The sequence below is a fragment of the Cornus florida genome, unplaced genomic scaffold (genome assembly GCF_030987335.1).
Source record: "Cornus florida cultivar Cherokee Brave unplaced genomic scaffold, ASM3098733v1 CherokeeBrave_3.0.0_Hap2_Chr11, whole genome shotgun sequence".
In the NCBI taxonomy this organism is placed as follows: Eukaryota; Viridiplantae; Streptophyta; class Magnoliopsida; order Cornales; family Cornaceae; genus Cornus; species Cornus florida.
This window is the reverse complement of record NW_026775581.1, coordinates 38464054-38480196: the sequence shown is the minus strand read 5'-3', so window position 1 is coordinate 38480196 and position 16143 is coordinate 38464054. Positions and strand designations below refer to the sequence as shown.

Below are 16143 nucleotides of genomic sequence, written 5' to 3'. Positions count from 1 at the left end.
ATGATACGATCCAATGAGGAGAAGTAGACAACCTGCCAATAAGATTTACGGTGAAGGTAGAGATGTTTGTTTCTGTGACAAATCATTGATGCAATGTGAGTTATTGTGTAAATTCACTTGCCTTTAATGTTTGCCTTGGTGATCCTATTTATAATCTTAGATTCCTTAGATAATATTTTGTAGAGCTCGACTTGCTTGGTCCTCACCTGGTACCTAGGGTCGTAGGTCACGATTCCTCCGGACACCCAAGGGGACAATTCCTTCCTTTCACCATATCTTAGTGTGATGTAACCAATTCGTTGGCTAGGCTTTATTACTTGTGTTGGGCATTTGATGACTTCTCATCCAACCCATCAAACATCATTCCAAGTGCCCCAAATGTTAATTTTAAGTGTACCAGAAGACCCTATCATATCTCGTTATGTGCTCAACAACTTTAACCTGTTCTGAGATTAGAGTGATCTTGAGATTTAATGACCTAATATAATGTTAGAGTTTTCTTTAAACTCGAGAGTTGCACTTTCGAGGTTTGGTGACCTAACATGACATTATAATTTTCCTCAAACTCAAGCTTCTCGAGATTTGATGATCTGACGTGACATTAGAGTTGAACTCAGAGTTGCATGCATTCTCAAGGTTTAATGACACCAAAGTTTTCTATTGACTTTTCAAAGAGGCACATGATTGCTTTATTAGGTTATATTGGCATCGCTTACAAAAAATAAAGTGGCACAAGGAGAAATGGTTTCCTAAAACACAAAATATCTACTTAGACATCAATTTTAGAAATTTGAAATTTTTAGTTAATGCAAAAGCTCTACTAACCAAAATTTGTACCATTTAAAAGTACTTTCCTGATTACCCAACACATTTAAAATAAAAGCATTTTTAAGTGGTTCAACAGCACCCAAAAGGATAAATTTCTATACATAAACAATTTTATATCATATTGGCAAGTTCAAATAAGCATATGGTAATTCTGTACAATACCTAATCTACACATTCTGGCATGTTCTTCAATCACTGTGACAATGTGTATTGATGGAATATAAAGAAACCTGAAGTGAGCTTTTAGTTGACCTTCTCGCCACTAGCCAGCCCCCTCTTCTCCTCCTCCACCTGCTCAAGCAACGCTTCTAACTCTGCTTCTGTTAAACCCTCCAATCGTTTCTGCAAAATTAGGGGAAAAAATAGAAATTTAGTACCCAATTCTGTATTGCAGAAACCACATTATCCAGAAAATGGTTAGTTTTGAGCTTTCGAGATCAGATATGGTCGACTAATTTGAGCTTCAGAAAGAGGAAGATGGGGGCACAAAGGAAAATTAGAACAATTGCAAAACTTGATCAACTTTCCACATCGTTCATCTAAAATCACTGGATGTATTTTAACAACTTCGAACAACATAAAAAACCAGTATCATCTTAATAAGATATTCTGTCTATCTTAAACAAAAACTGATATCCTACAAAATCAATGGAGATTCTATTACAAGATGTATGATAAGCGGGAAGCACGGACACGGGTACAACATGATACGGACACACGATGTGGAAAATCTCAAAGAGTTAGAACACGAATACGGGCATGGATACATAAAAAAATAATAACGTAATATATTATTATATATAAAATATAATAATTTTTACTCATTTTATTCATATTATCATGAATGAAATCACTAATTTGAAGCTTAAAAGGTAGATGCTACTTAATGTTGTTCTATAATTTTACATTATTATTTTTAATTAACTCGAACTATATTTTAAAATTGCATTGCAATCACATTCTTCTAAAACAAAATAATTACAGAACCACCCCATCATGTCTTAAAAGTGTCCAAAACATGTTCTTGTGTCCATGTTGTATCCCCGACATATCCATGCCGTGTCCTAGTCGTGCCCAAAAAAAAAAATTCAAATTTCAAGACACTTCTAGCCATTTTGGACATTGAGTTGTGTCCCACACGTGTTCGATACTGCCATGGCACCCCTTAAAGAAGTGCCTGTGCTTCTCAGATGATAAGAAAGAAATTAAAATATTTCCAGGCTGTATATGGATTCTTCTTCTATATATTCTTTCTTCCAATTAATTATAAGTAGGGGACTACCAAGAGATGGTGAATCCCATATTCTGGGAAAAGGAAAGTGCCACCATGTTGCTTGCTTTAATCATTCTACCAACAAATCGAAGAGGTAATACATTCAAAACTTAGCACACAGATAAAATAAAGTTTCTTTTTCCACTCGTGCACCACATATTGAATTAGATATGCATGCAACATTTGGGTGCAGTAAAAAATGAATATGACTAAGCATGCAATATTCAGCACAGAAGATTATGTTAAATGACTATACCTCCATGACTTTGTTTTCGTAGTCACGTAACTGTTGAGCATATGTCATTTCCTTATTTGAAACTCTAAAGATGTATGTAGAAATCCATCCAATTGTTAGACCCAAAACCAACACCAACTGAACAACATTCCCAGCTTGTAAGGGATCAACACCAACATACTACAAGAAGCATCAAAACAAGAACAATATTAGATTATGCAGTCACCAATTTATACTTTCTGCTGACACAGTCTCTTCAATTCTTTTCTTTATCATTTAATAACTTCTAATACCAGATACATTCTTCCACACATCACCAAACAATTGGTCTAGAAAATTTGTGGAGTTTTGTAACCAATAACTCTATTTCATGTATAAAAATGGAGTAGGAATTAAAAGAAAAAGAGTTTGATGCTAAAAAGAATTTGGAAGAATGGATAAGAGAAGATATCCAGGGAACCTCTAATCCACTTTTCAATCCAATGCCAGCAACGGTTACTCCAAGTCCAATCAACAGAACATCCTTCCTTGAATATCCAAAAGGTGCCTGCAGTAGGAATAAGTTTCAGATTTGACTGGCTAAATCAAAGAGTTGATGAGTAAATAGTCCTAACACACAAAGAAAACAAAAATAATATAGCATTTGTATCAGTACCTCAGTTTTAGAGTTGCAGATTCAAGCAACTTTGCAACACGATTAGAGCAAATATTCATTTTCCTAAAATTTTCAGCTATCAATGTCTACTAAAGTACTGCCATAAGTAATCCATTTGTATAATCTACAGAAGCTTAAAAGACTAAATATCATCAGCCTATGGCACTTCGGTTGCAGAGAGGACCAAAGAACCGTTATTTGGCAGTCAATATATTAGCCAACTAAGAGAAACCGCCTAACAAATCAAAGTCTTTTGAAATAAAAGAAATTTATCTTATGAGGTGAAGGAAAAGCTGAATGGAAAATGGTCAATATCATTGTTTATTGACTTACGGCTCATTAGGTCTTGGGTAAATTGCATAAAAACTCCCCTGAACAATCAGCGGATTTCAAATACCCCCTGAAGTACAAACTGCCCTCCCAAACTAACAGAAATACACTTAAGGACAAAACATCAAACTGCCGTTGCGGAAAAACTAAAATTACTGTTTTGCCCATTAACAAGGAGAGTGGCAGCAGGAAAAATGCCAAACACAACCCAGTTGACCAACACTTTTGGCGCATTTTAGCATCATCATTAACAGCAACGAAGGAGCTGAATGCACAATCTCCACCTTTCGCACCATCTCTCTCCTCAAGGTCACGTTGTCGTCCATGGTGGGCTGATAGGTTCAGAAGAAACCAAACAAGCAATTGAACCCTAATACTATGATGAACTGTTAGATATGATCATATAAAAATATATATATATCGACGATATATATAGGTTTCTTGGGGAAAGAGGCCAGAGGGTCAACCATATTGTTGGACAATCGGAGCTGGGAATTAGTTCGAGTTCATATGCAGAGTCCAATACTGGCGAGCAAGAGAGAGGTGAAGAAGATGAAATGGGGAATTAGGGAGTGGAGAAGCAATTACAGTGACCAGAGGAGGTACTCAAGTCAAGGGCGTTCAGCAGCGTAATGCGCCTCCACTAGAGGCCAAACTAAGAACTTACAAGCACAAAAACTTATCCAGACGCCAGAGGGTCAACCATATTGGTGGAAAATGGGATATGGGAAGCAATTACAGTGACCAGAGGAGGTACTCAAGTCAAGGGAAATTACAGTCCGTAGTCAAGGGAGCAGAGAAGCAATTATAGTGACCAGAGGAGGTACTCAAGTCAAGGGTGTGCAGCAGCGTAAATCTAATGCACCAAACTAAGGACTTACAAGCATACAAACTTACCTAGAGGCCAGAGGGTCAACAATATTGGTGGAAAATGGGAGCTGGGAATTAGTTTGAGTTCATATGCAGAGTCCAGTACCGGCAAGCAAGAGAGAGGCGAAGAAGATGAAATGGGGAATTAGGGATGATTGTTTTGATTATAAATGTTCTCTTGAGCAAACTGTTGAACATGTGGAGCATGTTTAAAATCAATGTCCATTACCACAAGATTTCTCCCTCCTCCACTTCTTATTATCACAAATAACACCAACCATAATTCAAATCAAACACCAAACTTCACCGTCTCAATCTAAACCCACAAGATTTATCCCTCCCCCACTCCTATATTCTGAAATTTCTTCACCCTTAATTTTAATAACACACTTCAGTACCTTTATATATGTGTGTGTGTGAAAAATATACATATAAATAAATTGTTTCAATCCTGGGTCTGCTTCTCACAGCAACAGAAGTTAATTATTCTCCTTTGGTACCTATATATATATATATATATGGTTGATCTCTCTAGCTTATATATACATATATTTATGTATATATCTTTCTTTGGAGGACCAATATTATTGTCTTTGTGTTCTAATTTCAGTTGACATCAACCAAAGGATTCATGTGTTAGGGTTTGCGACTTATCATAAAAAAATAAAAAATAAATAAAAAATAAAAAATAAAAAATAAAAAAGAAATGTGTTAGGGTTTGTGAACAAAGGAAGCTGATGTGAATTTGGGGGTTAAAAATTATTTATTTTACTAACAATAATAAGGCCATTCTTGTCATTTTAAATTTATCTTTGGTCACATGATATTCACTCCGCAATTTAACGTTAATAATTCAATGGAGCTTTAACGATTGGGAGGTTTCTATAAAAATTTGGATAGTTTAGGGGGTTAACTGTCTAGATAGTAATTCAGAGGGGTTTCTTGAGAAAAAGAGAATAGTTCAGTGGGGTTTTATGCAATTTACCCTTAGATTTTCTACTACATTCAACCCCCTCCCTTTCACCCCAGGCTCCACACACAAAAAAGAGGAAATCCCTAAACATAGCCATAGTACATAATATAGGATACTTCTGCACAATGTGCAATTAAAAGAATACATTCTGTCATTCTTAAGTTGTACATTGTCATATAAGAATCAAAATATTGTACATTAAACAATTTAAATATTTTTTAGTATAACATCTAAACCATTTATATAACTAAAACATACTAAAGAACCTTTCTTCCAGATGATTACATGTGGGCAGACTTTGCATGCATGGTGCAGAAGAGAGACAAAAAAAAAATGCTAAATTGCTAATTTCATTCATCAATAGTTGCCTAGACATGCCTTGACCCGGGGAGAGGATTCATCTTCGCTGCTACTGGAGTTTGAGGAACCGCTGCACCTAGGGATTGTAAAAGTCACCTTCTTTGATCCAAAGTTATTGTATCCATTCCTCAAGAATGGGAACATCTGCTTCGTACAAAAACTTTGGGAGGTAACTCTTACTGTAACATAACAAAATCAGAAGAAAAAGTAAAGTTAGAAAGGCATTATTTATAAGCAAGGGAATCAGATTTACATCACAAATCCTCCTAATAGATATTTCAGGGGTGGTTCTACAAACAATTTTCCTTTCCTGATTAACATTAATGACGACTGACTGAAGTGTGCACCATGCCTATATGTTTCCAAATGAATGAAGTAACATTATAGAACTTAATGAGACATTGCTAATGCATATTCCGTACAATTTATCCAATGTCCTTGTATGTAAATTTGACATAAAGTGTCAAACAGGTGTATTTGTAATATACCATTTTTACAGATAATTCCAAAACGTCCAGGATCATAAATTAACACTTCTTATATGCACTCAAAAATGGGTACACATTCAGATTTAGCTCACTCAACAAACTTAGTTATAGTAGTTAAAGAAATTGTCAACAACAACTAAGGGGCACTACTTGAAAGTGAGAGTTTAGCTTAGGCATGATATTTATCTTCTCTTCGCCCCTCCAAATTAGTTGATCCAGGTATATTTATTTTCGAAAGAAATTCACTCTTTTCTTTTCTTTTTCTTTTTCTTCTCTTTTTATTTTTTTCTTTTTTCAGTTAGATGATATCCATATATACTCAACTCAACTCAACAAGCCTTTTTCACACCTACTTGAGATTGGTTACATAGATCATGATCGGTCGTTCCACTCTTTTAGGACTATAACCCCAGTTATATAAATGTTATTATATTTATTTCTTACTATTTCAAAAAAAAATTGATCTTGGTCTTCCCTTTTACCTAGCATTATCAATGCGGAACACATCACTCTTCCTCACTTATACAGTTACTGGAATTCTGTGTACTTGACCAATTCACCCTGATCAATTTTTTCAAAAGGTTTCATTTTTTTCTTTTTATGTCAGGAAATAAGATGCGCGCACACAATTTCCAATTGGAACTAAATTCTCATCCTTCTCTTTGTGAGGAAGGGGAGATACTAGTCAACCTAATACACAGAAGTAAAGAATACTCATATCATCATCATCATCATCATCATCCTTCCCTTAATCCCATATGAATGGGGTCGGCCACATGACATCTTTATTTCTAATATTTCCTATTCCATGCCATTTCACCTACTATATTTAATTTTTAAAAGCCATTTTTAATAATCTCATCCCATGTTATTTTTATCTCCCTCTCCATCTCTTACCTTCTTTTGTGACCACTAATCTACCTATTTTGACCAACACGTCTCTACTTTGCGATTTCACATATTATAAAAATGGAGTGAAAATATTCATAGTAGAAGAATTATATGACAGAATGGAAGAAATATAAGATAAGAGAGAAAACATAATAATATGTAATTGCTGTAAATTTATTGATAGTGATACAACATGATTAGAAGCCTATTTAAAAACATGAAGTTGGAAGGTTAGGCAACCTAACATTACAATGTTAGGCAGCCTAACATTACGGTTAGTGGATATATGAGACGCCCAACTTGGGCAATGCATCGTCAAACAAAGTCTTGTTGACGCCTTTAGTAAGAATATCAGCCAGTTGCTGAGAGGTAGTGACAAACGGAGTGCATATTTGACCAGAGTTATTTTTCTCTCGAATGAAATGTCGATCAACCGCTATATGCTTAGTCCTGTCATGCTAAACAAGATTTGCTACAATGCTAATGGCAGACTTATTGTCACAATAAAGTGTTAGATGTTAAGACATATGTTACCAAATATTAGGCTACCAAACATTGTATGGTAATGTTAGGTAGGTTGCCTAACATTGTAATGTGTGGCTACCTAGCTTTGTGTTTGGCAGGCCTAACATTGTAATATTAGGCTGCCTAACCTTCCAACTTTGTGCTGTAATGTTAGGCTACCTAACCTTCCAACTTCATGCTTATAAATAGGCTTCTAATCATGTTGTATTACTATCAATAAATTTACATCAATTACATATTATTCTGTTTTCTCTCATATTTTATATTTCTTCCTTTCTATCATATAATTCTTCTTGGTATCAAAGCCATTTTAGGTTGTTAGCAACAAATTGTGAAATCTTAGGCTTCTTTGTCAACAGATTGTGAAGCTGCATGCATATGGTTTTATAGCTGCTGATTAGTAAGAAAAAGGCAGGTATTTCTAAGTTTTTTAAGTCCATATTTCACTCTTTTAGGATTGGGTAATTTGATATTTTGTGTCTCCACTACCTAGAAGGACTTGGTTAAATTCGCATAACCTTAAGAGAGGTTCAAAATAGTGAGAAGGAGGTTGTCCGGCTTTATGTAAATGGGCAGCGCTCCTAACAAAATTCTGTTTTTTTTAAAGGTCTGAGAAGACATTATTATTTGTGGTATGAGGAGACATTTTTTTTACTAGTTGACAACTGTTTGTGGTGGTTTCGAAGTTGTTTAATTAGCTTGTGGTAAAGAATGGCAAATTCCGGGTCATCTACTGGTATTTCGGATGACTCAAATTTTGTGGGTAGTGGTGCTATTTTCCACACCAACTCCTCAAAAAATCCAGGACTTCAAATTACCACAGTGAAGTTGGATGGTTCCAAAATTTTAAATTTAGGCACAATCTGTCAGTATGTTCATTGGTGGTAAAGGTAAGCTTGGATATATTACTGGTTCCAACAATGTCAAATAAGGCATATCCACAATGGTTTGCCAATACCACTATGACTATGTCATGGATAGTTCATTCAATGCAGCCAAACATAGTTGTTAGCTATATGTTTATGAGGACTGCTAAATAGAATAATATGTAATTGTTATAAATTTATTGCTAGTAATACAATATGATTAGAAACCTATTTATAATGTTAGGTTGTCTACCTAACATTACAACACAAAGTTAGACTACCTAACATTACAAAGTTAGGCTATCTAACATTGTAATGTTAGGTAGCTTACCTAACACAAAGTCAGCTAGCCTCACATTACAATGTTAGGCAGCCTACCTAACATTACCACATAATGTTAGGTAACCTAATATTTGGTAACATATGTCAACATCCAACACTCCCCATCAAGCTAGCGGGTGGATATCTGAGACGCCCAACTTGGATAATGCATCCTTAAACAAAGTCTTGTTAACTCCCTTAGTAAGAATATCAACCAATTGCTGAGAGGTAGTGACAAACAGAGTGCTATTTGACCAGAGTTGATTTTCTCTCGAATAAAGTGTTGATCAACCACTACATGCTTAGTTAATAGGATTTGCTGCAAAGCACTCTTTCTAATCTTCCTACCTATTTTATGTCCCTATTCCCGATATCTACTACAGTGGTTAATAGACTAAATCAGATTCAAGGGAATTTTTTGTGGGGCGGCATCGGAGAGGAGTTCAAGTACCACCTAATGAAATGGGAGAAAGTTTGCACCCCTATTAGAAAAGGCAGTTTGGGGATTCGTAAGTTGGAGTTGTTTAATAAAGTTTTGCTGGGTAAGTGGCTGTGGAGATTTGGGTGTGAGAGGTGTCTGCGCTTTGGAGGCGTGTTATTGCATATCATTTTGGGGAAGAGGAGAGAGGTTGGAAAACTAGAGTTGTGACATCACCAACGGGCATGGCTTCATGGAAAGGTATTCGGAGGGCATGGGATGAGTTCTCCAAGCAGATACAGTTTAGAGTTGGGAATGGTCATCATGTTAGGTTATGGAAGGACTTGTGGTGTGGGGATGTTGTGTTGGCTCATAAGTTTCCTTGCCTTTTTAGGATTGTCGTGGATAAGCATGCTATGGTTGCAGATTATCGGCTTAATAATGAGAGAGTAACTTGGGATGTGAGATTTCATAGAAACTTCAATGATTGGGAGCTTCTGGAAATTACAGATTTAATGGTTTTAATTTATAGGCAAGTGGTGGAGGGCGAAGGCAGGGATGAGATGGTGTGGATGGGAGCTTCTAGAGGGGTGTTCGAGTTGAGGTCGTTTTATCGAAGCCTTACGGAATTGTTAAGCACTATTTTTCCTGTAAGGCTGTTTGGAGGACAACACCATTTAATGTGGCTTTTTTCACGTGGACAGCGGCACTTGGTAGCATTCTTACACTGGATAATCTTAGAAGAAGATGCCAAATTGCAATTAATTGGTGTTGTATGTACAAGAAGACGGGTGAATCTGTAAACCATCTTTTGTTGCACTACCCAGTGGCATCAGATGTTTGGTCCATGTTCATGATTGTTTTGGGGTTGGATTGGGTTGCTTCAAGGACCACGATGGAGATGTTAGAGGCTTGGGGAAGGCGGCCAGTGGGCAACTGAGTTAGAGACGCTTGGAGGGTAACTCCTCTTTGTTTATGGTGGGGGTTGTGGTGTGAGAGGAATAGGAGATCCTTCGAAGGCGAGGAGTCTTTTGTTTGGGCTATTAAATTGAATATTTTACATTCTCTCTTCTTTTGGGTCAACGGGAAAAGTTGTTCATCTATGGATAACCTTTTGGATTTTGTTGACAACTTGAAGTTGTAGTTGCGCCTATGGTGTCCTTTGCTTTTCTTGTACCGGGTTCGCTCCCCTTTTAAGCATTTTAATGATAGTTTTTGTTTACTTATAAAATAAAAAAGTTGTAATGTGAGGCTACCTAACTTTATGTTTGGCAAGCTGCCTAACACTGTAATGTTTGGCAGCCTAACTTTGTGTTGTAATGTTAGGTAGGCTACCTAACATTGTAATGTTAGGCAGCCTAATCTTCCAACTTCATGCCTATAAATAGGCTTCTAATCATATTGTATTACAATCAATAAATTTACCGCAATTACATTTATTCTGTTTTCTCTCCTATCTTATATTTCTTCCATTCTATCATATAATTCTTCTTGGTATCAGAGTCATTTAAGGTTGTTAGCAACAAATTGTGAAACAAGCTATCTTAAGCTATTTGTCAACAGATTGTGAAGCTACCTGCATATGGTTCTATAGCTGCTGATTTGTAACAAAAAGGCAGGTATTTCTAGGGCTGCAAATGAGCCGAGCCGAGCTTTGGCATGTTCGGGCTCGGCTCGCCACAATCAGGGAGGTGCTCGGGCTCGGGCAAGCCTAGAATAGCCAAGCTCAAGCTCGGCTCGTTAGAAAATCGACGAGCTCGGGCTCGGCTCGATTCGGGCTCGTCTGCGCACATATTGGGGAGGCTCTCAGCTCTCAAGCTTGCCTAAATAGCCGAACAAAAATATCAGAATAAATGAAAAACCATTAAAAAAGCAATTTTTTTTTTTAAGGTAAAAAGAGCAACACAGATTCGTGTAGATAGATGGAAGTCATCAAAGTAGCCCTTGAAAGTGAAATCAACCTTTAGAATAGCTAGCTGGTTTGCTACTTGCTTCTTTAATTAGATACACAGCACACACACATATATAGCGCACACAGAACACAACACCTATATATACACAGCACACATATATACAAGTATATATAATACAAAGCAGGTTAGTGTATATATATAACACAAATATATCATATATATATATATCAAAGTTATAGATCTATATATATATATATACATACCTTCAGAATCGTTGCAGAGAAGGAAAGAAGAGAATAGGAAAGATGAAAGGGCTGCCGCTGCTTCATTTGTGAATTGTGGTAGAGAATGAAAGTAGAATAAGGTTTGTTTGTAAACTTAAATGGGTTGGGTCTTTAAAATGAATATGGGCCATTATTTTTTGGGCTTTGTTATTTAGATTGTAGTTGGTTTTCAAATGGGCTTATCATATATAATTGTAATGGACTCACACATATGGGCTGGATCAAGAATTTATAAATGACTAATAAACGAGCCGTATACGAGCCTTGTTCACGAACTTAAACGAGCCTTATACGAGCCTTGTTCACGAGCCCATACGAGCCGAGCCTAATGTTGTTCGGGCTCGGCTCGTTTACTAAACGAGCCTAGAAATTAGGCTCGAGCTCGGCTCATTTGCTTAATGAACGAGTCCGAGCCGAGCCCTTAGCGAGCCGAGCCCGAGCCAAGCCCTTTGCGAGCCGAGCCCGAGCTGCTCATGAACAGCTCGGTTCATTTGCAGCCCTAGGTATTTTATTTCTAAGTTTTTTAAGTCCATATTTCACTCTTCTAGGATTAGGTAATTTGATATTTTGTGTCTCCGCCACCTAGAAGGACTTGATTAAATTCGTATAAGCTTAAGAGGGGTTCAAAATAGTGAGAAGGAGGTTGTCCGGCTTTACGTAAATGGGCAGCGCTCCTAACAAAATTCTGTTTTTTTTATTGGTCTGAGAAGGCATATTATTATTTGTGGTCTGAGAAGAATTTTTTTTACTAGTTGACAACTGTTTGTGGTGGTATTGAAATTGTTTAATTAGCTTGTGATAAAGAATGGCATATTCTGGATCTTCAGATGACTCAAATTCTGTGGGTGGTGGTGCCATTTTCCACACCAACTCATCAGAAAATCCAGGACTTCAAATTACTACAGTGAAGTTGGATGTTCCAACTATTTAATTTGGGCACAATCTGCCAGTATGTTCATTGGTGGCAAAGGTAAGATTGGATATATTAGTGGTTTTGAGAAGGAGCCAGCAATGTCAGATAAGACATATCCACAATGGTTAGCCAATAACGTCATGACTATGTCATGGCTAGTTCATTCGATGCAGCCAAACATAGATGGTGGCTATATGTTTATGAAGACCGCTAAACAGAATAATATGTAATTGCTGTAAATTTATTGCTGGTAATACAACATGATTATAAGCCTATTTATAGGCATGAAGTTGAAAGGTTTGGAAGCCTAACATTACAATGTTAGGCAGCCTACCTAACATTACAACACAAAGTTATGCTGCCTACAATATTAGGCAGCATACCTAATACAAAGTTAGGTAGCCTCACATTACAATGTCAGGCAGTTTACCTAATATTACCACAAAATGTTAGGTAGCCTAAAATTTGGTAACATATGTCTATAAACTAACGAGGGGCAATGGCTAATTGGCTATTAGGTCAATAGGACTTACGTTGGTAAATATTGTAATCTGTAATTTTCAATTTCAAGTTTGTTTGTGCTTTATAAAAGTTGGTTGAGTTAATTATGTGTTACCTTAGTCCAAATACACTTGGGAGAATTCAAAGATTCTACAAGGGTAAGAAGGTAATTTCACCCCTCAAGAACTCATTCACCATATTAGAATTTCTAATCATGTAATCACATCATTATTATTTATTCATAATAGGTCACATGGCTTACATGTTTTGATCTCTAAAAAGATGTTTTGAATGCATAAAAATGCCTTTAGATTGGAAAACTTACGTTTTCAAAGTGCAGGGTTCCTTCAATCAATCAAAGGTATTCGATTGAGCTCTGTGGATGGAAGTTTCCAAATAAATTTCAAACACTTAAAACCCTAATCCTTTCAACCTCAAAACACTGTGTAAAGATGCCTAAACTTTCATAAACATATACATGCATATTGAGAGGCATTTAAAAAAGTATACTGAGAGTAGGCAATTGATTCCTAGTTTTCTTCACTGCGTAATAGATGGTGAATGTTTTTCTTTAATGTGAAGTATCTGCAATCGAAGTGCTTTAAGGAGGTCAACACCAAACAAATCATACAAAACTACAACTTGGAGTATGGACAACTAGTAAAGGAGATCAAGTAGTAGGGCAAAGCACGAGGAGCAGATTCAAAGATAGACAGCAGTAAAGTCCAAGAACGAAAACCTGGTGCGAATATGGATTTTAGGTAACTAGGTGTTTTTAGGATTTAAAAAATGATAGCTAGGTTGTAAACCTTTCTTCATAATGGATTTTTTCTTTTTCTTTTTCTTTTTTTTTTTCCTATTTTTGATAAGTTTCTTCATAATGCATTTTATCTATCTAAACTGGGTATTGTGGTAATTTTCCTTTGAGGTTTTCCACGTAAAATTGGTGTCTTTAGGTGCATTGCTATTCTGCACTATGCTCATTTTCACTATGATATTTGATTGTTAGTTAAATTTCAATTTCAATGCAATCTATTACAATTTGATTTTCTGTTAAAAGTCTTTAAATAAAATATTAAGACTTATTCATGCCCACCTCTAGGTTTAGTCTAGGCCTTAGCATACTATCGCACGTCAGAACCTAGGGTGTCAATCCGATTTCTTAGTCTCTTAATAGGGATAAAAACATTCTTCCTTAAACTGCTAAGAGCTAATAAAGGACATGCACACACAAACTAAACTAAAACTAACTTAAAATTTTGAAAACTAAAATCACCTAATGGGCTAATAGCACAACGTTAGTTAATTTTTGGATCTAACACTCCTGCTAAAAAGGGCATTAACATGCCGGCTATAAAAGGCAAGGGCAAATCACACTTGATACTTCCTGAGATTTGCCTTTGCTACACATGCCTGCTATGTTTGCAAACAAAACGTAGATTGCAAGGAGGAGATGTGTTGACATGGCGAGCAACATATAAAATGCAGTATGAAATACGTCGTACATGGGAAGAAAATCAAGAGCTGGTGTATCTGAATAATAATGTAACTGTCTTGAGTTGTACTATTTCTTGTCAGAGTTGATAGATTTCATCGTACAAGGACCTTTATAACTTCCCATTTGGGCTTTCCCACAAATATTTTTGTGTATTCTTTGTAAATTTTGCTTATTTTTTATGCATGTGATCGGTAAACTAAATTAAAATTGGCCATAGATTGACAATAGAAATTCTACAAGACAGTTTAACCCCCTCTAGGTCACGTGTCAACACTGAACAGTTAGCCCCTTCAATAGAATGATTTTTGGATTCAATGAGCAAGCATAAATAAAGTCTTTTATGAAGGTCAATCTATATCGGATTCATAACTGAACTGACACTCTATTCAAATGTCACTTTCTAGCGGGAAAGAAATCCCAGCCCCAAACTGGCGTTTTCTTAGCCTTGTCTGAGACTCGTTCTAGTCTGCTAGTCTGAGTGCTCCTCGGGGTAAAAAGGAGAGAAAGCCCTTCACTCGAGATCTGGTATGGTGCTAAGGGCCTATTCCGATGGCCTTAATCATCCAAATAAAGGGTCACTCTTTCATTCAGTAAGAGTTTAGCAGCTTTATTAGTAAGAGAACACAATCACAAAATATTAACGAACTGGGAATTGGCGCTCTTTCACTGTTAAGAGTAGGTGACACATTCCCATGCCCAATCTCAAAGAAAACTCACAGATGCATTAGATATATGTTCCTTTCCTAAATCATTCTACAAGGCTGTGATCAACCTTAATACAAAGGTAGTTTATAGGCATTCTTTCATTGATACATGTTGCAAGTAGTGGAAACTCATGAAGCTAGATTTTGAATTAAAGATAGACCATTTTTGAGCATTTTAGATAATGGTTAATGCCTTTATTCAAGAAATGCAGCCACAAACCCATTGCAGAAAATTCATTGATGTGAAATACGTGAAATAAAGCTGAATTACTCCATAATTATACAAACCCACAAAATAAATAAATAATTTATGGAAAACCAAGAAATTTATTAACACCCCAAACTGACTGACCTTTCATGAAATCTTCAATTGCCCTGGCCCTCCGTTGGAAGAAGGGCAGAGGCGTACCCACCAAAGAAATCTCACCCCTTTTGCAAAGAAAGCTGCCATTTGTACTTACACATGGTGTTGAGACCATACCTGCTTCTCTCTACTACAAGCAAAGAGAATGATGTGAAAGAATTAAAAAAAAAAAAAAAAAAAAAAAAAAAAAAAAACCCACACAGAAAGCAGAGAAAAAGCGTCGGATTAAACACAAAGAGGAGGATGTTGAAGTAGAAGAGTACTTTGTCGGTTCGCTAGTTGGGAAGGAAGAGTCTGGCTTTGGGATGGAGTTTCTTGTGGTGACTGGTGTGGGGTGAGTGAGTGGTTTGGCTTGTCCTTTTATTTCCCAAAAAGAAAAATATCTTAAATACAGTATCTTTTACCAGGCAGATTTCGTTTTTTCTTTCATTATTATTATTTTTTCATATTTCGTTTTGAAATTAAATTTTGTGTCAATTTCGGAAAATTAAAGGTGCAAAATGAAGTATCTACTACTTGATTGTGACCAAAAATGATACATCGGCGGAATTCTCAGGCCTAATTCGTAAACCTACACATTTTTAATTGCTTTAATATGTATACAAACTAAAAAAAAATGTAATTATAGATCTTCATAAGTGATACCAATATTATCTGATCAAAAAATTTCGAAATTTAATAAAATGATTACATAGTATTTTGTCACTTCTTTTTTTTTTTGTGTATTTTCTAATTTTGGTATATTTTAAAGTACAAGTTTCTAAAATAAATATATAATTTTTTATAATATTTCTAAATTACACTTTTTATATTAATTTGATTAAAAAAACTAAATTGCCAAAAAAAAAAAAAGAAGATGAGTAAATGATATCATCTAAGACACAATCATATAATATCGAAAAAATTCGTATTGTGATCGTAATCATCAAGAAA

The 16143-nt window shown here is 35.9% G+C and overlaps 1 protein-coding gene across 2 annotated transcripts; it reads right to left on the bottom strand.

Moving 5' to 3' along the window:
* Positions 1-870: 870 nt before the first annotated feature.
* Positions 871-15618, bottom strand: LOC132286289 (uncharacterized). Of its 2 annotated transcripts, none has more exons than XM_059788604.1 (6): positions 15474-15618; positions 15199-15340; positions 5543-5703; positions 2797-2883; positions 2358-2516; positions 871-1170 (listed from the first exon to the last, which is right to left on the bottom strand). In XM_059788604.1, exons 2-6 carry the CDS (start codon positions 15323-15325, stop codon positions 1072-1074), a joined length of 633 nt encoding a protein of 210 aa, XP_059644587.1. In that variant the 5' UTR covers positions 15326-15340; positions 15474-15618; the 3' UTR covers positions 871-1071. The 2 variants fall into 2 exon arrangements, with proteins under 2 accessions (XP_059644587.1, XP_059644588.1); XM_059788605.1 differs by having other exon boundaries at positions 15199-15335; positions 15474-15575.
* Positions 15619-16143: the final 525 nt, after the last annotated feature.

Bases quoted from the DNA above. Each gene is read 5' to 3' on its own strand.
- LOC132286289 (XM_059788604.1), bottom strand. From the start codon at position 15,325: ATGGTCTCAACACCATGTGTAAGTACAAATGGCAGCTTTCTTTGCAAA. The intron at 2,517-2,796 runs GTTCCCTGGATA...TGCTTCTTGTAG, and splicing joins GATTGAAAAGTGGATTAGAG to TATGTTGGTGTTGATCCCTT. The intron at 1,171-2,357 runs GTATAGTCATTT...CTAATTTTGCAG, and splicing joins ACGAAAACAAAGTCATGGAG to AAACGATTGGAGGGTTTAAC.